This window comes from Schistocerca nitens, chromosome 5 (genome assembly GCF_023898315.1).
Source record: "Schistocerca nitens isolate TAMUIC-IGC-003100 chromosome 5, iqSchNite1.1, whole genome shotgun sequence".
NCBI classification, from domain to species: domain Eukaryota; kingdom Metazoa; phylum Arthropoda; class Insecta; order Orthoptera; family Acrididae; genus Schistocerca; species Schistocerca nitens.
The window spans coordinates 438,464,414-438,489,913 of NC_064618.1; the positions used below are offsets into that span (position 1 = coordinate 438,464,414).

Here is a 25,500-nt window from a genome sequence, read left to right on the forward strand (position 1 = left end):
GTCATGGACTGTGCGGCTGGTTCCGGCGGAGGTTCGAGTCCTCCCTCGGGCATGGGTGTGTGTGTTTGTCCTTAGGACAATTTAGGTTAAGTAGTGTGTAAGCTTAGGGACTGATAACCTTAGCAGTTAAGTCCCATAAGATTTCACACACATTTGAACATTTTATATTAAGCAAGGTTTCAACAAACGAACCGAAGCTGCCGTCCAGGCAAATTTTGCGGACTGATAAATTCCTTTTGAGAAAGATTTTAATTGGGCAAACATTAACGCTCATCTAATGCCACAATTTGTATGCGCAACATTCGGATTTCGGATTCTACGTGCAAAAACAGTCACGCCCGTTAGGATTCTAATTGCAAAAACAATCGCCTGTAAATAACGTTGGCTGGAGCGAGACAAAGTTTTAAACGTTTCAAAAAAAATCTTGCTTTGTGTGTATTTTTAAGTTCAAAAAACCCTGTTTTTCTAAGATTTTTTTTCATCTAATAATCATTATCCGTTTTCGAGATACGACAGTTTAAAGTCGAGCTAAATGAAGCACGTAAAGTTGGTTCTTGCGTGACTTTAAACCGCGGAAACTGTCTATAGTGAAACAAATAAAACAAAATGCATTCTCACGATAAAATAAAGTAGAAAACTCGCTTTCAAAAATTTAACTTCATTTGGATTTTACGTAGCACGATATAGCTGTCCAAAGCTGTATATAAAATGTACGTAAAACCCGGTTTTAATTGAGTCGGATTAAAGTGATACAGATGATGAAAAAAATGGAAAAGGAGAACTGAAGATCTGTTAGATGATGGTCAGATCGGATTTACGAAAGGTAAAGTCACTGTAGAGGCAGTTCTGACGCTTCGCTTGATGATGGAAGCATGACTTTAGAAAAATAAAGACTCTTTCATAGAATTTTTCGCCGTAGCAAAAAGTTCGCCAATGTAAAATGGTGCAAGATGTTCGTAATGTCTAAGAATAATATGTATGATGGGTAATATGATTAATATGAAATATGCGTAAGAACTAGAAAGGGACAAAGAGAATTAATACCAGCATGGAAATGCTCCGATAAAAAAAAAAAGGTTGTGAGACAAGGATGCCACATTTCTTTCCTCCTGTTCAGTCTGTACACCGAAGAAATAAAATTGCAAACAAGAGATAGGTTTAGGATTAGGATTAAAATTCAGGGTGAAATAATGAATAATACGACTGGCTGATTACATTGCTATCCACGAGGGAAAGCGAGTAAGAATTACAGAACATACTGAGTGGAATCGACAGCTTATTGAGAATGGAATACGGGTTGGCAGTAAACCGAAGAGACTAGTGAGGAGTAGCAGAAAAAAGGTTAGTGATACACTTAAAATTGGGACTCACAAACTAAATAAATTACGCTACCTTGGAAGCAGTATAACGAAGGAGGGAAGGAGCAAAGATTACGTAAAAAGGAGGCGGAAAGGCGAATTCCTGGCCAAATGAAGTAGCAAAAATATGCTATAGTTTCAGGAAGAAATATGTGAGAATTTGTATGTGGAGCTCAGAATTGTATGGAAGTGACTCTTGGAGTGTGGGAGAACCGGAAGTTAAGAGACTCGAAATGTTTGAAGATTGATACTACAGGATGACGCTAAAAATTAAACCTTTCAGATGTAATCTTTTTCTGGGAGAATGAAAATTTTTCTTTATGCTGTAATGCTCTTAAGTGATTTTTTAAAATGATTTTAGATGCAAGATTTGTACTAATAACTGTACCCGTTTCAGTATGTACTTCATACACTTGGCTTCTTTTCATGGACTAAACTAATTTTGAAATATTCACTGTTCTAATAAATACACTGAAAATTCAATAATCACCATGTAAAATAACAATAACAATAACAACATTCAGTTATACAGTGGAATATGGTTGAATGGCCCTGAGCACTGTGGGAGGTAACATCTGAACTCATCGGTCCCCTAGAACTTAGAACTACTTAAACCTAACTAACCTAAGGACATCACACACATCCATGCCCGAGGCAGGATTCGAGCCTGCGACCGTAGCAGTCGCGCGGCTTCAGACTGAAGCGCCTAGAACCATCCGACCACCGCGGCCTGCTACAGTGGAGTATGACTGAGCAACACTTCCGTAAAGTCTGGCGGTCACAAGCTGCTGCGCGCTCTACAGTCACTTGTTGATATTTTTACAGTGATTCCAGACACAGACAGGTGCGAGCACTTGCGCATGATGTGAAGATTGAACATTCTCAGATGTGTACATGAGGTTTCCACCGAGGAAAAATACAGGGTGAGGCAGTGAAACGGCACGATTTCGATAGTGGTTGTCGGGCGCGGAGGGGGGTTGCGAGAGTGGGGGAAGTGACCTTGGGCGTCTAGAGTGGTGGAAGTTTCAGTAGCCATGGAGCGTTGGTCGAGTGCGCAACATGCATATGCCGTAAAGGCATATTACAAAAACGCGGATAGTGTGGTTGGTGCTCAACGCGCCTTTCGTCGTGAATTCAACCTGCCGCCACGGGCTCCCGTGCCATCAAGGAAAGCCATTCTCCTTTGGGTTAAAACCTTTGAAGCTACTGCTAGCACAACAAAGAGGCGGCAGCACAAAAACAATCCGGACACCCGAGAACATTAATCGTGTGCGCGAAGCGTTGGGACGAAGTCCGCGAAAATCCGCGAGACGGCACAGCGCAGAACTTGGTCTCAGCAATCGATCAGTAAGACGGATTTTGAAGAGTGACCTTCACTATCATCCATACAAAATGCAGGTAGTGCAAGCCCTTAAACCTAATGACTACAATAACCGTATACGCTTTTGCCAGTCAATGCTTAACGTTATTGAACGAAATGAAGAAAGAGTGCATAACTTATAGATGAGTGATGAAGCCCACTTTCATCTTAGTGGGTACGTAAATAAGCAAAACTTCAGATATTGGTCCTCAGATAACCCGCACGAACTTAATGAAAAACCTCTCCATTCTGAAAAAGTAACAGTCTGGTGCGGAATGTCATCTCGTGGAATCGTGGGGCCCTATTTTTTTGAAGATGAAGATGGCAACACAGTGACGGTAAACTCTGGACGTTATGCTGACATGTTGACCATTTTTGGTCTGCCTGGAATTGATCGACATGATCCAGATGCTGAAACACTCTTCCAGAAAGATGGTGCAACAAGCCATACTGCTAATGTCTCGATGGAATTGCTCAGACTTGCATTTGCACGACGTCTAATCAGCAGGAATGGCGATTTCCCCTGGCCTGCCCGTTCACCAGATCTGACGGCACCAGACTTTTTTCTTTGGGGCTACCTCAAGTGCAAAGTCTTCCAGGAAAATCCACCAAGAACAAAAGAAGACCTGAAGGAGCGAATTCGACAGGAAATTAACAACATTCCAGTACAGATGCTACGAAACGTCATGGGACAATTTCATCTCATGCTTAGACAATGTGTGCAAAACCAAGGACGACACCTCACTGACACCATATTTAAAAAATGATTGTTTTTAAGTTAAATCTTTAATTTCCACTCTTGTACTTGAGATCCATGTTCAACTATTATGATTTTACTTGTAAATAAATCTTTGGTGGTTTTACAAAATCGTGCCGTTTCACTGCCTCACCCTGTATTTCAGTTGCAGCTAATAGATTCTAAAAATTAATGTGCACAGTTGTAAACAGAGGGTCTGAAAGGATTAAATCGTAAGAAATTAGGTTCTCCGTAGAATCGTCGAAGAAAGGAATATGTTGAAAACATTTAATAGAAGAAGAGGAAGGATGGTATGACATGTATTAAGACGTAGGGGAAAAAAAAGGGGAACTGCATTCACGTATTAGGCCTTAGGCCTGTCGTAGAAACCCGATTGCTGGCTACAATACAGTACGAGGAGCGGTTTGTGACCGTGGAACATGTGATCAACTTGGCGCCAGTCCCTCCAGCCGCTATTACCAGTAGGTGAATCCGGATGATGCCACTGCTTCTTTATTCAAGTACCTCTTCATTTCTCCTCGCGAGGTTGAGTGGACCCCATTCCAGAACTCACTACTTCAGAAAATATTGGAAGAGGTGCTGGGAATACAATCCGGGTCCTACCACACCAAAGAAACAAAGGCTAAAAATATATAGGGGAAGACAAGGATTAGAATGTAGCTAACAAATATTTGAGGGCACTGGGTATTAACTCTGTGGAGCCTGCACGTATCTGCAGCCTCGAAAACTGTAGTGAAAATCGTACACCATGGGGATAAGTGATACTTTGAGAGAACGGGATGGCACAGGACAGAAAGTCCTGGCGGATCGCATCAAGCCAGTCGGAAGACTGGTGACAAGAAAGAAGCCCCATTAGGGGCCACGCCAGTGGACCCTGCAAAAATTCGGCATAGCGCAATTGTTGGTGCCACAGTGACACCCGTGGTATTTTATTGGGCTCGTGGACGCGGCTGCTGGCGCGCCACCTGCTATCCACTGCGTCTGCTGCGTTTCGCCGCCGCGTCCCGCCCTCGGGCAGTAAAACGCTGCCCGCCGTCTCGTAAATCGCGGCGCGCCTTTTCAGCAAAGCACATTGTTTCTGCTGGCGCCGCGTTTGTCGCGATCGCTACTAGCTGTGCACTGCCGGGGATTTGGGCCGCAGTAAAATACGCGACGGCGTGCCGTGCCGTTTTGTAGGAATGACGGGAGGCTTTAAGAGCTGGCTGGCCCGCTGACGTACGGCCGCCGCGCCGGCTGCCCACCACCGCCAAAACACTGGCCGAACCGCCAGCGGCTTCATAACTCCTCACCTTCACTGCCGGTCCGACCTTGTGCTAGCTTCCCGTCAGCCCGGGCCGCACCGTTAGCTGTGAAATCATTTATGCAGGCGTTCTTAGCCAACTTCTCGACTCCATGTGCCTAACATAATAATAATAATAATAATAATAATTATAATAATGGTACCGATAATTACAAGAGGGGATCCATGCGAACCTTCCGTACTTTCATAGTTTTCAGTATTTGTAATAAGTGCAGTTGGAAAGATAAGGATAGTTCTGGGAATGAAGGACTTTAAAAATAAAACGAACAGCGTGACACAATAATCATGAATTTATGATAGATTATTGTACTCTGCCTCGTGATGACTGGGTGTTGTGTGATGTCCTTAGGTTAATTAGGTTTAAGTAGTTCTAAGTTCTAGGGGACTGATGACCATAGGTATTAAGTCCCATAGTACTCAGAGCCATTTGAACCATTTTTTAGATTATTGTATATGTTTATACACTGCAGCGCCAAAGCAACTGGTATAGGCATGCGTGTTCAATTACGGAGATATGTAAACAGGTAGAATACGGTGCAGCGGTCGGAAACGCCTGTATAAGACAATAAGTGTGTGGCGCAGTTGTTAGATCCGTTACTGCTGCTACAATGGCAGGTTATCAAGATTTAAGTGAGTTTGGACGTGGTGTTTAGTCGGCGCACGAGCGATGGGGCACAGCATCTCCGATGTAGCGGTGAAGTGGGGATTTTCCCATACGACCATTTCACGAGTGTACTGTGAATATCAGGAATCCGATAAAACATAAAATCTCTGACGTCACTGCGGCCGGAAAAAGATAATGATGTTTCGGATTGTGGGGGCGCTCACCTCCGTGGCTATCAGCGTCCGTACAAATTCCCAACATTACTCAGTCCAATCTCACCACTTTCGTGAATGATGATGAAACGATGAGGACAACACAAACACCCAGTCATCTTGAGGCAGGTGAAAATCCCTGACCCCACTGGGAATCAAACCCGGGACCCCGTGCTCGGGAAGCGAGAGCGCGACCAGAGAAAGATCCTGCAAGAACGGGACGACGACAACTGAAGAGAATCGTTCACGTGATAGAAGTGCAGCCCTTCCGCAAATTGAAGCAGATTTCAATACTTGGCTATCAACAAGTGTCAGCGTGCAAACTATTCAACGATGATGCGCGACACAAAGCTCTATGCTTCGCCTGGGCTCGTCAACAGCGACATTGGACTGTTGATGACAGGAAAAATCTTGCCTTGTCGTACGAGTCTCGTTTCAAGTCGTATCGAGCGGATGGACGTGTAGGGTATGGAGACAACCTCATGAATCCATCTACCCTTCATGTCAGCAGGGGACTGTTCAAGCTGGTGGAGGCTCTGTGACGGTGTGGGACGTGTGCAATTGGAGTGATGTGGAACCCCTGATACGTCTAGATAGGGCTCTGACAGGTGACACGTACGTAAGCATCCTGTTTCATCAGATGCACCCATTCATGTCCATTGTGCACTCCGACGTACTTGGGCAATTCCAGCAGGACGCTGGGACACCCCATACGTCCAGAATTGCGCCGAGTGGATCCAGAAGTTTAAACACTTCCGCTGACCACCAAACTCATCAGAGATGAACATTACTGAGCATATTTGGAATACCTTGCAACATGCTGTTCAGAGAGATCTCCACTCCCCCGTATTTTCACGAATTTGTAGACAGCCCTGCAGGAATCACGGCGTCAATTCTCTCCAGCTGTACTTCAGACATCAGTCGAGTCCATACCACGTCGTGTTGCGGCACTTCTGCGTGCTCGCGGGGCCCTACACGATATTAGGCAGCTGTACCAGTTTCTTTGGCTCTCCAGTTATTTGCATGCACATAATTAAAAAAAAAATCTTTTCTGAGCATTACAATACCTCGGTATAGACGATATTTGACGTAAGAATGTGTTCTTCGTGTACTTTTTATTTTTCGTTTTCTTTAAGGGATACAGAAATGCTAGTTGATTTTGTTACCGTTGAAAAGGCAATATACTCTTGTCCATGAGTAAACACGGGATTTAGTAAACACAGTTCCGCTCTTTGAAACGTTCGTCCGTGCGACTTCTTTTTAGTGATCGTAAATGCAATTTTAAGAGACAACAGTCTTCTTGTCAGTTGAAAAGGCATGCTTGGATCAGATGACTGATAGGTTATCCGTGATATTACAACAGTTTTACCGCTGTCAATTAGGTGAAAATTAACTGCAAACAAGGTCCCTGCGAAACTTCCGCACTTTCATAGTTTTAAACAATGACAGTGTTTGGAATAATTGTAGTCGTTGAGATAAATGTAGTTCGTTGTTTCTGGAAGTCAACTTGTACGACGGGCACAGAAAATAAGGACCTCCGTGGTCACGATTATTGTATACGACAATGCTCCATACAAATTATCTAGTTGATAAGTACTTTACAACAAACAAAAATGTATTTGTAATAAGATAATATGAAAAGGGAGTCTCTTATTCATGATAAATAAATCAACTTCGTAAAATATAGGCATCAATATGGATACATCCATGATATCATTTTTTGCATATGATAGTTAAGTCTCTATTATGTTCAACATTTTCCACAAATAGTAAGTTTCTGCGCAAAATCGATATGCCATGTCAGAAGCATATTGAAAGGCCTTTCTAACGACACTTTATTCATACATATATGATTGATATGCGCTGAGAAAAAGGTAGGTTGACTAATATATACGATGATTTGGTAGTGTCGTATGGATCAACGGCGTAGTGCAAGTGTCTCAACTGGACGCCACTTTGGCAACTCGCGTGTTCCTGAGCCAGCAGTACTCCGGGTTTCCAAGCGGTCACCATCCAAGTATTAACCGAGTCCGATGTTCCTCAAGGTCAGTGATCGATCGAAAACCGGTGTACCCAATGTGGCAAGACCGTAGACAGTTCTATGTTGCTGATCGATAAGTATGTAGGATCATAATTCCGTACCTCCCACACCCGACTCCAATACTTTCAAAGAGAAATTTTATTCTGGAGGACTGAATCGCGGCTCTCTCAGCCTCTAGATACGGATGAAAGAAATCAGTCACTTCCTGTATTTAGAGTAACTTTAAAGTACAAATGGACACAAGGACTGATGAGACTTGAATATGGGAAAGTAACACAAACTGTAGTGGGTACTATAATTTTCGTGCGGATGATACGGTAGTGACGTAAAATTGAAATCAGTTGCACCTGACAAAGTTTGTCCATCGAAAACCCTTGCAAGTGCTTCCTCGTAATTTTTTAAACATACTTGCGATTTTGTGATAATACTACATCATTCTCGTTAACAAAAAAAAAAAAAAAAACAAGAAAATACTGCCAGAAATGAGAAATGATGTAGAAAATAAGTATCGTAATTATAGAGGAACTTTATCATGACGTAGTAGAATAGTTAAAATGCTTGAGAAGATCATTACAGTCACGTAGTTAATTATATGATAATGTGACAGTAGGTCTCATACTTCACAAAACTTTACTATATGGCCTGTATCAGCTCTGAACACACAACTAATTCTACACAACGTTGGGATGGAAGAGGAGGACAACAAGATCTTGTTCATTGTTTGGATTCTTTGTCCCACTTGTGGCATGCTACTCTTCCATATCTAATAATTGAACTGTTGAAGCTGTCGATTCAATAAACAGGGACATGCTGAATTTACGGTATAGTGTCTCTGCGACCATTAGACTTTGAACCTACCTGTACCCAGTGACATGCGTAATGCGTTTCTGTCGTTCACAGTTAGTAGTAAACAACTGAAATATGTTTCTTATTGAAACACCCTTCATAATGACGACCATTAGCGGTTTTTATGATCTTTTTATGTAAAGAGTATGTACTCTTGCTTCATCAATAACAATTTGGGACGTAGTATGTACCGTAACACTGGGCGACGCGGCGGAGCGACCTACAGCCAGGACCAGTGAATACATCGTGATGGGATTCAGTTTGTCTGACGGCTACGACAGCAATCGCGCAGTTAAACACACGAGCCGCTCCTGCACTACGTACAAGTATTTTGTTACATTTAGTATTTAGTACAGTAGTTCAGACACACTTACGCGACCTCTTCTCCTGGCTGCGAAGCAGTGGCCTGCAACGCTCTTACCTTCTTACTTCCTTAAGAGTTCCATACGTGTTATGTCTGTAGGTCCTCTCCGAAGGTTAATCGGAATACCACGCGACATTCGGAGCTAACCGAATCTCCACTTAAAAAAATTCGGAGGATCTTCATAGATATTATCTCAGTATTTTGGTATGAGGACTCCTTATGACAGTTACCTTATTTTCTGTGAAAATACTTTCAAAACAGTGAAAAACTGACAACCCATAACCCAATAATGGAACAACCCCGCGATGCGAAAGTGCTGTGATGTGGTTAGCACCATTGCAGTAACAGCTGATCGCACCGTCGTATCGCTCTTTCATTACACACACACACACACACACACACACACACACACACACACACACACACACACACACACACACCGTAGACGTACATATCAGCCAACTCCTCACCACTAAACCTATACCTGCTGTTGTATATCACTGTTAACGTGGAAATAACACACAAGAGAGCAGTACTGAATACAATCTTGTGGACGAAGAGGAGAGAAGGATCATGAATGTGAGTACTCAAGTAGCTTGAGTGACTACAAAAAGTTTACCAAACCAGACATCCCTAATCGTAGATATTTGTACTGTTGTGCACATATGATCTGTGCAATGCAGATACAGATAAATGAGTGTAAGAAACAAACGAAATACAACTACTCTGTAACGAGCCACCAGAAGCCACGGGTCCCTTACACCAAAATACTCAGGAAATATCGTGATGTCGTTCATCCTTCATTTCATGTAGAACAAAAGAAATAAAAAGTCTGTGTCACAATTCGGTAGGTATAATCGTTAAAAGTTACTTGCGGGCATCACAAAATTCGCCAATTCTTTCACTACAAGTTACTGAAAGTCGTTTCTCCATTTATACAAACTTCTAAACACATGTGTCAAGGCCTATGTTCGATACTAGTAGCCTGCTTTTTACGAGGAGTGCTCACCTCGCATGTGCTAGTCTGCTGCTTATGGCCTTCTTGCTTCGACGGAAAAAAAAATGTAATATCTTGTAGACACACCTTTTATTAACGTGACACGTTCTACATCATTACGAGGTGTCGTATTCATGATCTGTGGAACAATCTAATCAATTGCACGGTAAGCGAATTTCCCAGTTCTGGATATAGACCGTCAGATAAAAAGTACCCGGACATCTGTGTGTAATGCGGAACTGACCACTAGATGTCACGAGAGGTGGACCTATCAGAACAAAAGGATGCGGGGAGTGTTGTGTTTGTCAGTACAGAAGCAGTAACAGCTGTTTGGATCTGCCAGGAAAGCTGAGTGCCTTGGGAATTTGACTAGAGTCACTGAATGGCACCTGAGTAACAATAAACCGAGAGCAGACTGATTTCGTGTAATGACGGACGGGGATGTCGACCACCGCATCGGAAGTGCTACTAGCAGTGCAGCTAGTACAGTGATTGTGCGTGGAGAGTTAAAAAAGAACGGTGTACAATGGTGCTTCAGCCCCACGTGAGCCACAGACTTCCGTAAGGAATGCTAAGCGATGCTACTGCACAGTCGCCGCGCTGGACTGTGCGGCTGGTCCCGGCGGAGGTTCGAGTCCTCCCTCGGGCATGGGTGTGTGTGTTTGTCATTAGGATAATTTAGGTTAAGTAGTGTGTAAGTTTAGGGACTGATGACCTTAGCAGGTTAGTCGCGTAAGATTTCACACATATTTGAACATTTTTTAGTGCACAGTGATGACTGCAAACGAGTGGCTGTCCGACGGCGAATGGGTGGAGGACATTACCTGCCATCATGTGTAGTGTCAACATTGAAGTACGGAGGAAGTTGTGTTGCGGTGTAAGAGTGTTTTCGGTAGGTAGCGTGTGGTCCCCTTGTTGCGCTCAAGAGAACGCTGAATGAGGGAGGATGTCAACTATTTTACAGCGTTATGTACTGCGTACAGTATACTAGAAGAACAATTGGGAAACCGAGCGAGGTGGCGCAGTGGTTAGACACTGGACTCGCATTCGGGAGGCCGACGGTTCAATCCCGCGTCCGGCCATCCTGATTTAGGTTTTCCGTGATTTCCCTAAATCGCTCCAGGCAAATGCCGGGATGGTTCCTTTCAAAGGGCACGGCCGGCTTCCTTCCCCGTCCTTCCCTAATCCGATGAGACCGATGACCTCGCTGTCTGGTCTCCTTCCCCGAAACAACCAACCAACAATTGGGAAGGGATGACTGTTCGTATGAGCATGGAAATGCACCCTGTTATAAAGCAGGAACTGTGAGGCAATTGTTTGTACACAATACCATTCTTGAAATGGACTGGCGTGTCCAGAGTCCCGACGTGAACGTCCAGAGTCCCGACGTGAACTAAGTGGATCACCTTTGGGATGAGTTACACTATAGGCATCACTCCACGCCTCAGCGTTGAAAATCTGTAACTTACCTGGTTTCTGCCATTCCTCCATAGACACCTCATTGACGGGGTCTCCAGCAGAGTTCAAGCCGTCGCTCTATATTACTGTCCTTTTGTAGGTGGCGGCATGCATTTGATTAGATAGTGTATTTGGGGGGCGTACCTTAGCTGTCTTACCCCCTTATATAAGAACAGATACCACACAAGGCTAAGATTGGCTTTTAGTACAACGCACCTGGCGGGCGGGCGGGCGAGCGAGCGTGACACAGCCCGAGCGCGGCGTGGTTTGCTAGCGGCAGCGCGCTGCCCCGCGACGCGTCGGCACGCCCTCACCGCCGCTGCAGGCACGGCGGCACCAGCGCGCTCGGCCGCCGCTGCACCTGTGGCCCCAGCTGCGCCGCCGCGCCCGCCGGCCACCACCTTCCTCCAGGGGCGCGTGAAGGAGGCCGGCGGCGAGGCGGTTTCAGCGTTGTGCCAACATACTTTCGCTCGATGTATTATTAGATGCGCGTGCCGCGGGTTATTAATGAAACCGCGGAGTCGAGTGTCGCGCCCGTCAGTCGCTAGCGGCGGCGGCGGCGGCGGCGGCGGCGCTGAATGGCTGCAGTGGCAGCGGCAGCGGCAGCGGCGACGCTATTTCTGCGTGAGGCGAGGCGAGGCGCGGCGAGGCGATATTCTGGTGAGCGATTAGCGCCCGTGAGGCCGGCCGGCCGCCGGGAATAGCGGCCGTGGGTGTAGGCCGCTGCCATTTGGTAGGACGACAATGCGCGTGCCGGGCATCGCAGGCGACGCCGACGCCGCCGACGCCACGCGCGGTCCGGCGGCTGCGGCGTGCCGACGACAGCCGCCCACCGCCAGCCTCCGCGTTGGCGCCTCTGCTCCGATCCCCACTGTAAACTCTATGCCAAGTCCACGCTGTTTCAGTTTTATGTGGCTCGGTTGATTTGGGGGTAGCGGACCAAACAGCGAGGTCATCGGTCCCATCGGATTAGAGAATGATGGGGAAGGAAGCGGCCGTGCCCTCTCGAAGGAACCATCCTCGCATTTGCTTGAAGCGATTTAGGGAGATAACCGAAAACCTAAACCAGGATGGCCGGACGCGGGTCTCAATCGTCGTCCTCCCGTATGCGAGTCCAGTGTGCCAACCAGTGCGCCACCTCGGTCGGTCAGTTTCAGGCAGACACTCATTATCCCCACATTTCAATATCACATGAACGCTCGTTTCCTAATGTGGAGTAATCAGGGTCTATGGCGTCACGCCACCGTGTTTTGTGTGTGTGTGTGTGTGTGTGTGTGTGTGTGTGTTTAGGCACCGGTGGAGGCCGTTATCCTTCGTGAGGGGCCGGCCAGAGTGGCCGAGCGGTTCTAGGCGCTACAGTCCGGAACCGCGCTGCTGCTACTGTCGCAGGTTCGAATCCTGCCTCGGGCATGGATGTGTGTGCTGTCCTTAGCTTAGTTAGGTTTAAGTAGTTCTGAGTCTAGGGGACTGATGACCTCAGATATTAAGTCCCATAGTGCTTAGAGCCATCTGAACCATTTGGCCTTGGGATTGAAATAAATCGGCCCGCATTTATCACGTAAGCTTTCACTTTTATTTCGTACTGTAGTCGCTGAAAAGCAAAACAGTGAATAACAATAAATACATTTTTTTGAAAAATGTATGTGTTTTACTGAATTAAAATTCCTTTTCAAATTTGTGTTCACTGGGCAGTCATTTAGGCCCAACTAGTTACTGTCGTGTTGGAGTTACTGTTGTTCCGGTAATCGTAGCAGATACGTAATTCATCATGCGCTCGCTCGCGCGCGCGCGCGCGCACACACACACACACACACACACACACACACACACACACACACACACACACACCCCTCACGATACCTTCAAAATTTGTTTTTGACAGAAGTAAATGTAATGTTACATGTCAGTAAAAATTACTACTGTGAAAAAAAATTCATTGACGTGGTGCTTTCAATTTAATTGCTACGTAATTTCAAAAATTGTCGTTAACGATTTTTTCATTGTCTGCTAAAGCAGATTTGATAGGTATTTCACTAATCAACATCGCTGCTAGCGAAGAGAACTCAGTCAAGGATTATCGACTCTCTTATCACTGCCCTGTCACGAAAAGTTGTTTTTTCGGCCCATTACAGAGTGGCGGTTCTTTTCAGCCAAACCTCCCAGCAGGTTGGGAGTGAGTCAAAGGGTATACTAGTTGCGAATGTTGGATAAGGACTTCCAATTCCGGCATTTACTTTGTAACCATGGGTATCAGGACTTCTTACATTAATTTCTGGCACAAAGTTATCAGTTGTTCCATACAAAAATTAAAAAGTCAGTGCAGAGCGATGATCCAGTATAAACACTTCTGTAAGAATGCTTTTTACAGTTTTCTTAACTTTGTGTTAATAACTGGGAGAATTACAGACTTCGAAAGGGATGAAATTATTTGAAATTATTGTAAGTGTATGCTTACGCTTATCAATGGTGACGGTAATATAGCGCTTCCGGACGGCTAGCGCGAGTTTCATCATTATCGTCGCATAGTGTCAAGATGGGTTATGAGCGCGAGGCCCGTGGTTGCGTCAGAGGGGGAGGGGGGGGGGGGAATTCGCCATGTAATTTCATGCAGCGCGATTGAAGTATAAAGACAAGCAGAATAAGTCGTGAGTATTTTCATAATGATTTAATTTCCAGTGGATGTCCGCAAATTGGAACTACTGCCAATTATCGACATTAGCCAATGTTTCAGTTGCTTTAATTAAAATTTTTCGCGTACACGTTTATAATGCCGCTACTACGATAGCCCAACGTTTTTAAAACTGGCTATAAAGTTTTGCGACTACGAGTGACAGAAGCAAATCGAATTCACGGTAAATTAACTATGAGAACACTCTAATCTGCTATCTCGAATAGCGGACTGCTCCCTGAGAAACATGGAACTGTCATGTCTGTCTTTGAAGGAATGGGCGTAACCGACTACTAGAAAAATAAACTCATGCAACATTGAAATTCAATCTTAAAGCCGTTCTTAATTCAAGATTTCAGTGAGCCGACGTCAAATTTCTCGACACCTCAGCATTACGAACGATGCTAAAAATGACTCGTTTTGGAGAAATCTTTCCTGAAACGCAAATATAAAAACGAAAACCACCAAATACGGCATTTCGGCTTCACGAACACAACAATCAACATATCGTTTGCATGCCTTGCTTCTATCAGCCAATCGCAAATCAGGACATATGACATCAAGGAAACACCGCTATTATGTCGCGCGAACACACAAACGCCGTTGATTGAAAACACACACGGAATACATTAAAGTTCAGAATTAAAAACACAAAAAACATAAAGCATGCAGCACGAATTAAATAGGAATGGTGACACTCTCATATTCCTTACGAACAGTATTGTTGCACTAATAATGGTACCAAAAATATACAGGCACGGAATTATAGCCGTCAGTCATGTCCGCAAACTCTGCGAAAGAACTACGCCATCACCTAAACGGCTATAATTCTGTGACTGCAGGCTTTTTTTGCCATTTTTTGTGCAAAAAAATTTCGGGGAACCCGGCACCCTTCCAAACCGAAGGCATGCCTTTGCTGCATACTGTACTGTTTGTATTTGTATGTTTATCTGAGAGATTTTCCATTCCCATTTTATTTGTGAAATGTCTTTCGTATGTGTTTTCAGATCGCAACGTTCGTGTGTTCGCGCGGGAAAATAGTAATGTTTCCTCAAGGTCACGTGTCCTTGTTCTGATTGGCTGACTGAAGAAAACCGAGCAGCCGCCATGTTGATTTAAGTGTCTGCGAAGCTAACATACCGCCTTTGGCGGTTTTCGTATTTATACTTATGTATTACGAAAATATGTAGTTCCGTGGAACACCACAGCGTTCTCCTAATGCGTCGTTTTTAATACGGTTTGTTGTACTAACGTGTCGGGAAACGTGACGCCGGCATATAAACATTTTAATTAATGTTTAATTTGTATCAAGAAAACTAACAGTGGTCATATTTCTGAAAGGCACACGGTCTTTGTGTGCATGAACGTTAACAAACTATAACAGGATAAACGTGTAAGGGGCTTACCTTTTCGTGACTGTGTGGTCTTTAGCTATCGTGCAGGAGAGAGTTGTGTGTAGCGTTTTACTTTTTTTTACTTCGGTGCTTTTTATAATTTTTTCAGTTTTAGGGCATTATGACAGAAAGAATCACATTTTACGCATTTTTTAACACAGAAGGCGTGGTGTTGACTGAGAGTGCGTTTCTGTGGACAAGAGATTAAGACAGATGAATGAACATCAATAAATATAATCAGTCTTAATTTGAATTCTTAATGAAAGTTTCAGAATAGAAAAAAATGTGTTGGGGTGGTTAAATATAATGATAATAAATGTTCGCCTGGTTCTTATTTATAGAATTACCACCCACGTGCAGGAAGTTGTCCTTGTCCCCGTGCCGAAGATAGCAGTGTATACTTTCCGGTTACAACATTTCGCACCAGAACCAAGGCTGTATCGCGAATAATTTCGAATGCGCTAAACTCTCAACTTGATTGCGACGGAGGGGCGGATAAGATATCTAAATCACACACTGTAATCAAGTTTCGACCTGTTGTATGCATTGCTATTTTGGATTCATTAAACTCAACGACAAAACGTGTCTCAGTAATTGCCCCAATAGCAGCATTTTTACTTACTTAGAAATGTAACCGTGGAGGCTTCTGCTTCAGGTTTGTTTCTGAAAATCTGTAGTAGCAGTCTGCAGTTGAATCAACAATGTCACTCAGTATATTCGTAGGTAAAATCACGTCTTGAAGAGTTACTCCGTTCCATAACGGCAATCTTGGGCTTTCGTTGCTCGTCATAGCTCCCATAAAAGCGGCAGCGTTGGATGAACTGCAATTTTTCCTCGTTTGTGCTGTATTTTTTCTGGAGAGAACTGCATACAGATTTTACATTTAATTAATTGAAGGACTGAGATGAAATTGTTTCTCAAAGGACAAACAGTGGAAAATAAAGCCGCGTTGATATCTTTCTAACGTCTGCTTCTTTCTCGTAATTGTGCCAGCTTTCCTTAAACTTAAAACTGAACGACTGACAGACCTATAGGACGTGCTTTGTGCATTTCTGGGTTAGGTAGCAGGTCTGATTTCCCGTCCTTTCAATGGGTCGTTCTGAAAACAAAGTGTTACGTCTCCCGCTGAATGGGTTTCTATTTTTGAGAAGGTTAAAGAAGTGGCGAGATCAACAAAGGGTGGAGAAAAGAAACAACACGGCTCGGATGTCCCGCTCTGACGCCCATAAGTCGTCGAGCCGTGAAATTCCAAGGCAGGACTCTCTTCTGCCTCTTCTGCCTTCAATTTGCTTCTGTGTCGTGTCGCTCTCAGTGGGGCGAAATCAATCAGGGCACTGTAACTACAGAAATTTTTGTTACCACATACGCGAAACACGCACATCTAATATTCTGTGGGGACAATTAATGTATGTTGCTGTCGTTGTCGTCGCCTCTCTCTCCTCTCTCTCTCTCTCTCTCTCTCTCTCTCTCTCTCTCTCTCTCTCTCTACATATATATGATCTCCTTTGACTCCCCCTTTCCATAACTTTTTCTGCTGTCCAGAAATATATGTGTGTGTCTTACTTCCATCGGTGTACCCTTTGTGATCTAATTTAGCGGCTCCACCACTTAGGTACGCCACATAAGTGATACAAGATACTCTCTATTGGCGTTAATATGTCATTCTATTCCTTCGTCCTGTAAACGATGAGTACCTATAACATGCGAAGTATGGGATCAGTGCTTTTGCTTTGAATTATCAATGGTTGTGGGAATGAAGGGAAAGCAGAGGACGTAGCCCTGTGCTATTTCATAAAATACTCCTGTCACGTAATGCTAAGCGCGTCGCCTACCCGTTTTCCATCAACAGCGTCCCACGTCCTCGTTCGGGATGCAGTTGAGTGGAGAGGGAGTAATGGGGTTCCATTTCCTCTCCGACCACCCATGTACCTGTTTCCATTTGTTTGCACAAATCACTTCAAATGAAGAAATGCTTTATTCTTCCCCTGTTCTTTTTGCAGCTTCCAGAACGTCACATGACTGCCTTAATCCCGAGGTAGCGTCTAAAGGTCGTCAGGCGGAAAAATTAGTGTCATTTATTTTATTTAACGCCAAGACCGGCAGAGTAACTAATTAGAGTCCTCCTTGATAACTTAGCAAGATGGTGGAGTGGTCGAGGCACTGGAGTGCTATTCGGGAGGACCTACTTTCGATTACCCACTCGGCATTACATATTTAAGTACTGACTCCCTTCTCCATCATTCCTCTATTTGGGCTTATACATAGTATTTAATGATCTAGTCATATGAGAGGTAAGACACCTTCCTTCGGTTTCCTTTTTTATGTTCTGACCGCCGCTCAAGAATATGTATCGTCGAGATCTTTTTTTCCTTGACATATCTTGTGATTGGTTTGATAGGAATTGTTACGACTTCCTGCCAGTCCCTTCACCTTATAGAATAGAACTTAGACACAACACCCTCAGCTGTCATATTCCAGTCTCTTGCGTTGCACTACAATTCCTTCCCCTCTGTGGTCGTCTTTAGTCCTACGAAAGATCCTTTTGTCTTAATCCAGGTCCTACCCTCATTCTGTCCGTTCTAGTAGTCAGTGGTTTGCACATAGTAATTTCCTCGCCGATTCTGAGGAGAAGTTTTGTCTTCTTTAGCCGGAAGCGGTCCATGATCCACTCTCGTAGAATATTGTGCTTCTCACTTACATACTCAGAATTTTATTTATTGAGTTACATCCTATGTTCGCTACTAGTAAATGTCGTTGCCTTTGCTATTCTGCTTCTTATATCCGTCTTTTCTTCGTCTGTCATGCATTATTTCGCCATAAGCTGATACAATTTACGAGGAAGTAAATACATACAGTGAAAGCATTACTTTTATGATCATGATCGATGAGCTATCCTATTACGGACCATGAAATCGAACGTCAACATGCTAGCCGGTGATTTTCTGGCGTGAGAGCATGGGAAACGCAAGTTACCGTGCCTTTCGGAACGTGCAGGGCATTATCAGGCATGTGAGATATCCTGAACTCGCAATCCAACGTGAAGCAATGAAGGTGAAAACGTCACATGCAGGACGCTTCTAGATTAAATGCAGAGAGAGCGGTATGGTTGACTGCACACGGGACGATTCGAGTACGTTGTCAGAAGTGCCAATTACCACGATAAAATTTTTGCGCTGTGGCTGTGTCTCGTGTCTTTACGAAGTGAAATTCTGCATTATGTTTTTCAGTTTCGAGAACTCGTACACCATGTGATCAAAAGTATCCACATACGTGTTTTTAATGTGGAACTGACCGCTACCTGTCACAAGGGTCGGACACACCAGTGTACGGGGAGGGAGGGTATATTCTGTTTTAAGTACAGAAGCAGTGAAGGCAGAATACATGGCTCAAGAGATCTCTGTGACTTGGAACGTGGATTTGGACATTTCATTCGGTGTCACCTGAGTAATAAATGCATCAGGTACACTTCAGCCCTGCTAAACAAGCCCACGTCGACTGTTGGTGAAGTGCAAACGCAAAGAAACAGCAACAGGTAAAACAAGGTGAGGGAGAGCTTCCAACCACGGACAGGAACCATGGAGCACTGCGGAAGGTGGTTGTAAAAAATAGTGGAAAATCAGCGAAAGGAATAACTTATGATTTCGAAAGCACTACCAGCAGCCCAGCTGGCACAGTGACTGTGCGTAGGGAGTTGAAAGGAATGGGTTACCATGGTCGATTAGCTCCGCTGACGTCACACGTTTCTGTAATCAGCGGTAAGCGACACTTGAGATGGCGTAAAGGACGAAGCCCGTGCACTGTGAAAGAGTGTGAAACGAGTGATGTGGAGGGATCAGTCACATTGAACGCTGTGGCAATCCGACGAAAGAGTTTGGGTTTGGCCAGTGGATGGAGAACGTTAGGTGCCATCATGCGTAGTGCCAACAATGAAGTACAGAGGAGACGTTGTTACTGCACGGGAGTGTTTCTCGTAATAGGGGTTGTGGTCCCCTTTTGCGCTAAAGAAAACCCTAAATGCGGAAGGATATGAACCCATTTCACAGGCTGTCCTGCGTATAGTAGAGGAAGATTTTCGGAGACGCTAATTGTTTGCATCAGCATGACAATGCACCCTGTCATGAAGCAGGTTGTGTGAGGCAATGGTATGTGGGCAATAACATTCCTGAAATGGACTGACTTGCCCAGAGTGCCGACCCGAACCGGATGGAACACCTTAGAACGTCGACTTTGCTTCAGACAGCAGACAGTAGTGTCCAACATCACTGCCTTACCTGGTTTCGGCTCATCAGGAAGATAGGACAGTCATTCCAAGGCAGTCATTCGGACACCTCGCTGAAAGTGTCCCCAGCAGAGTTCGAGTCGTCATAAAAGCGAAGGGTTGACACGCCGTCCGAACATGCCTCGGAAGGCCCAGCGGTACCGACCGACCGCCGATAGGTGTCACTAGACAATGATATGGAGGAGCATGGGGTTAATAAGTGCGCCCCGCTTGCCAACAGCGCTCCGTAGACCTGGGCAGTCACCTAGTGCTAGCCAAGCGTGACAGCGCTTAACTTAGGTGATCTGATGGGAGCATGTGATAACACAGCGGCAAGGCCGTTGGCGAAGGGTGGACACACCCCATGTTAATGTTCGCGAGTGAGCTGACAATTGCCGTTGAAGCGCGCTGCGGCCATATGTCATAATGTCGCTGTACGTTTGCCATGTGAACACAGCGGATATTCTTCGAGCGTTCGACCGTGTGGTGGAGACTACGTTAGCACTTTCCACGCCGAATTCGACTGGAGGCCGGTGGGCGTCGGCGGTTGCTGGGGTGACGCGGCCGGGCGCCTGTGTCGCGCCGCGTCGCAGCGCGGCCTGAAATAAAGCGGAGTGGGTGTCGGCGGCGCGCCGGCTGGGCCCGGCAACAATGCACGGCGAGGCGAGGCGCTGCGCTGGACGCGCGCCAGGCCGCCGACGCCGACGCCACGCCGACGCCACGCCGACGCGCCTCGCCGCGATGCCCGAGCCCGAGCGAGGCCCTTTGTCCCGGCCCTGCGTCCAGCGCGTTCCGCGCGGCGCTCCTCCGTGAATCACGTCCGGATCTCTCACAGGTCACGTCTCTCAACTACACTCACCGCTCAAAATATTAGTCGTCTCCTGTGTCTTCGCTATGGACTTCCTCACTAAACTGTACCCGTTGTCTTCTCCGCAAGTTTTACTTTCGTTATCCGGGCTGCCACCGTTGCAGGAATTATTAAAAGTCATTTGTTGTCGTCTGATGAAGTCCCATACTGTAAGGCTTTATCCTTGAAAGTGTGCAACGTGAAATTAGTCACCAACAGAGAATTTGTAACAAACGTTTCCTCCCGGAGTGCCTCCGATTTTTATTACACGAACTTAAACAAAGTAATAATTCAGGTATATTACGGTGAAACGCACCAGCTGTCACAGCCGATACGGCTTGCAAGACATGGGTAGACGCAACGGCTCCAGTTCACTTCGCGGATTAACTGCGGCGACTGGTGAGCCTGCCAGCGTGGGTGTGGCTTTTGGGCGGTTTTTCACATTTACCTAGGTGAATTAAGGGGCTGGCTTCTACGTCCCACCTGAGATACACGTAACGCAAACACTTCGAAAAATGGTGTAAAATTGGACGATGCAGCTGTACTAGACACAAGCGGATTCCTGCCCGGTTGCGGTAGCTCACAGTAGCTTTAAAATGCCTTTCGGAGTGGAGACTCCAACATAATAATTATATCCGGCTACGTTTGGTTACCGGCGAAATTGGACGAGTACCGCACCAGTCTCTACCTTTTTTTGGCTGGATAAAGGGCACAGGGAACGAAAGAAGATGTAACTCCCAGTTGGCAAGCAGGTCAGTAGGAGCACCGTCTGTGAAGGGACACAGATAGGGTAGGAAATGAGTCTGGATGGTCATTTCGATGGAGGCATCCCAGTTCAAATGGCTCTGAGCACTAAGGGACTTAACTTCCGAGGTCATCAGTCCCCTAGAACTTAGAACTACTTAAACCTAACTAACCTAAGGACATCACACACATTCATGCCCGAGGCAGGATTCGAACGTGCGACCGTAGCGGTCGCGCAGTTCCAGACTGTAGAAGCTAGAACCGCTCGGCCAACCCGGCCGGCGACATTCCAGTGCTCAGCTCTGATACGGAGATGACCTAAAGGCACAGGTGCAAATTGCAATTTCGGTGCCCTAGAACCACTGAACCACCTCTCTTCGTCACAAGATTATTGCAAAAAGTCGTCACTTCGTATGATATCCTCGGTTGTACACAATATGTAGCAAACAGAAATGCCAAGACGAAGAATCCGCCCGAACAATTTTCCTTGACACACTGGTCCAGGTAATTAGGATGCAGTCGTAAAGAAATACTAAATTACTTAAAAAGAGGAAACCATACAATCCAACAAGATACTCTGATCAGGCGCGGATGTTTGCGTCCAATTTCACTTTTAAGAGGTAAAACACTCCACGGAAGGTAACTTCGCACGTTCGATTTGGAGAGAATATCTCTGAAACCATGGTATATGAAAAATATTTTGCTCATATAAAAGTTGATACGTAATTAACGCTTGAAAATTGTATAATGGAATTTTGTATTAATTTGAAATTTTCCAAATTCTCCTCCTCATTAATTTTGAAAAAAGGAAACTTTTGATACAACATAAATTAAACAAGATTTAAAGCTACATACATCCATCTGTAACAAAACTGGTTTCGGAAACACCATTTGTGGAAAATAAGTTGTACACATTGTTCCGCCAGAGTATTTTCAACATATTTAGTTAAAATATCTACACATTCATTATTAGTCTAGTTGTTTATTTTACTTCCATTTGTTTCATGTTTTAAGTTGTTTCACATTTTACATTCATTTTTTTCAGTTTACTATTTCACATCGTGTATTTTGTTAGTTGAAGATACTAATAACTCATTATTATGATACAAAATCATTACAATAATGATAATCTGTAAGGAAATACTTAAAACATAACGTTTTCTTACGCAATGCGCATAAAACGGAGGAAATTTCTTCACATGATATACATAACGGAGTACACAAAATAAAAAAAAATACTTCGGGAGGGTTTCAAATTTTCGCGACCCTTGCTCTAAATATCCTGATTGTGTTAACCAGATTTCAGTACATTGGTAAGCATTGGGGAAAAGAACTGATTATGTACTAGAGACTGCAGCTTCATTATATTCTTTCTCAAGTGGAAACTGACTTAAAAATCAATCAGCAGAACTGTATCTAAAAATCTTCCCACAAATTTCTTCCAACATCGCAAGCCCTATTGCATCAGGTCTGTACCTGTGACGTCGAGTCCTTTGGGATCACCAGATGATAAGTTTCTAGGATGGTCAAAACGGTTCTTTCACATTGACCATCCACCTCTTCATAAAGAAACTAATGATGCGTTTGGACCGAGAATTCGAGACACTGTGTTTCGGGCCGCAAATGTTCTTGTGACTACATCGAAATCTGGTAAACAGATAATTGACCTTCTCAACATATATTTCAAAGATGTTTTCTTTCCCAGTGAGGTCTGTCAATATGAAAGAACCGTAAAGAGCATCGGAGCTGAGGACAAGGAACATGTTCATCTGGTCTGGTGATCCTAAAGAACTCGACAGCACAGCACAGACTTCCTACATATAAGGCTTTGGATGTTGGAAAAATCTTGCGGGAAGATTATCAGATGTAGTTCATTTGAACGATTTTGATGTCAATCTCCACTTGAGAAGCAATAAAATTAAGCTGCAGTCTCTAGTACATAATAAATTCTTTTCGCCATGGCTTACCAGTCTATCGAAACATGCCTGATACAAATAAGGATATTTAGAGGATCACCTGCGACAGTCTGAAAGACTGCCGAATTTTGTTTTATATTGAGTTCTCCGTCATGCATTTATGTGAAGAAATTTAGTTCATTTTATGAGCATGGTGTGAGGAAATGAGATATTTTAAGCATTTATTTACAGATTATCATTATTGTAATGATTTTGTATCATAATAATAAGTTACTTAATATTTTAAATTAACAAAATACAGGCATGTGAATCGACAAACTAAGAAATAAAACAAAAATGAATGCAAAACGCAAAATAACAATTTAAAAATAAAACAAATAAGGCTTGTAAATAAAATAAATAACTATACTAATAATGAATGTTTAGATATTGTAATTAGATGTGTTGAAAATACTGAAAGCACAACGTGTGCAGCTTATTTTCCAAAAATAGTGTTCCAGAAACCAGCTTTATTACGGATGAATGTATGTACACAGGAATCTTCCTTAATTTATGTGGTAACAAAAGTTTTCATTTTTCGAAATTAATTAATGGGGTGGAGTATTTTGCAAAATTTCAAATTTTTACAAAATTAGATGGTACAGTTTTCAAGAACGTTAATTACATATAAACTTTCATGTGAAGGTAATTTTTTATCTATCATCGTTTTGAAGATATTCTCTCCAAACCTAATATGCCAAATTACCTTTCGGGGTATGTTTAAAAGTGAAACTGGGGACAAACAAAGATACGTATTCCATTATTTTGCCCCCTCTCTACACCCGCCAAGTTCATCAAGATCGTTTATTGACATTTGGCAACGTTCTCTTGTACGTCACAACGCGGATGAAGATATATGTTGAGTGATAGAGGGAGACGGTCATTGAAGACGAATGTGACGAAAACAAGAAGGACGCCAGGGCAGCTACCGTAGAACTGAATGTCGCACTCGCGATCCCTGCCAGCATCACAACAACGAGGAAGGGATCTCCAAAAACAGGGAGCTGGAATTCCAAAACCACTCATCAACAATGGAAAACTCCGTAATAGGTAAACGTGGCGCCGAAGCCATAATACCTGGATTGTGGAGCAATGTAAGAATGTCATTTAGTCGGATGAATTTTGTGTCACAGTGCATCCAACTTGTGGCCTAGTTTACGTCCCAAGAGTGAAGCGTGGCGGACATTCGGGTGGTGATTTGGGCAGCCATATCGTGGTATTCCATGGACCCCATGGTTACTCTGCATAGTCGCATTACTGGCAAGGATTCTGACACCATATCGGTCTCTAGATACATTGTTTGTTCTCCAGTGGTGATGGTGAGTTCCAAGGCGAGAGAGCCCCTTTTCACACAGCTCGCATCGTCCAGGACCGGTTTTTTTAGACACGAGGATGAATTGTCACATTTCCCCTAGCCACCACGTCACCGGATCTCAATACTATTGGGCTTTTGTGGTCTGCTTCGGAGAAAAAGGTGCGAGGTCACTACCCACCTTCATCGTTGTTACCTGAACGTACTACTATTTTGCAGTAAGAACGGTATAAGAGTCCCTTAAAAACCAAACAGAGCTTGTATTTATCCATTCCGAGAAGACTGGAAGCTGGTTCGAATTCCAGAATTCCAACGGTTTTCCTAGGCCGCATTAGGTATGGCAATGTGTTCTGTGTTTGGTGTTCTCACATTTTTGTCTACCCCTTGTACGGCATGGTGGTAAAATAATGTTTGTGTGCCAGTCGGTTGCACAGAATCAGCACGGTAAGATGGATCGGCGTCCAGACGTGGAAGAAAGAAGCTATTATGTGTTAACGTACCTATGATCACACCACGAATGAATTGCCCGCCGCGGACTGCCCGATGTGATTAAAAGGAATGGTGTACCGCTCGTTTCCGTGTAATGCGGTGTAAGAAAAATGGCCGTAAAAAGATCCTATCCGACAAAGGCCGGAGATTAGTATCACGCCTTGTCAGTGCCAACCAGTTTCAAAGTCGAAAGGAATTGCTGCTGTCAGTAAATATAGATCCATCTCAAACCACTTTCCGAGTGGTCGGGTACCCCGCAAATGACTATTGCTCACAGCAGCACGTAAATCTGGCAAGTCTTCGATGGGCCAGACAACACATTAGCCAACTGCAGGCGTGTAGCGTCGTCCGGTAAGTCGCAAATCTGTATTTTTTTTCCACAAATGATAGGCTGCAATGACTGTCCCGTGAACCGTTTAACCAACATTGTGAGAGTTTCCAGGCCGGAGGTGTAATTTTAAGCTCTTTTTTCGTACTCTGACATGGGCCCGCGTTCTGGTTACTGTCAACGTGAACGAAGATGTCTGTTCGCAGAT

The 25,500-nt window shown here is 44.3% G+C and overlaps 2 protein-coding genes across 2 annotated transcripts in view; both read left to right on the forward strand.

Annotated features, from left to right (window-relative positions):
• Positions 1-11,925, forward strand: part of LOC126260509 (uncharacterized) — a 93,889-nt gene extending 81,964 nt beyond the window's left edge. The window contains exons 4-5 of the mRNA XM_049957840.1: positions 11,504-11,738; positions 11,839-11,925. Of these exons, the coding sequence (XP_049813797.1) occupies positions 11,504-11,738; positions 11,839-11,925 (322 nt within the window). The remainder of the gene's footprint in view (positions 1-11,503; positions 11,739-11,838) is intronic.
• LOC126260510 (zinc finger protein GLI4) overlaps positions 1-25,500 on the forward strand; it is a 271,568-nt gene that overhangs the window by 210,184 nt on the left and 35,884 nt on the right. The window lies entirely within an intron of this gene.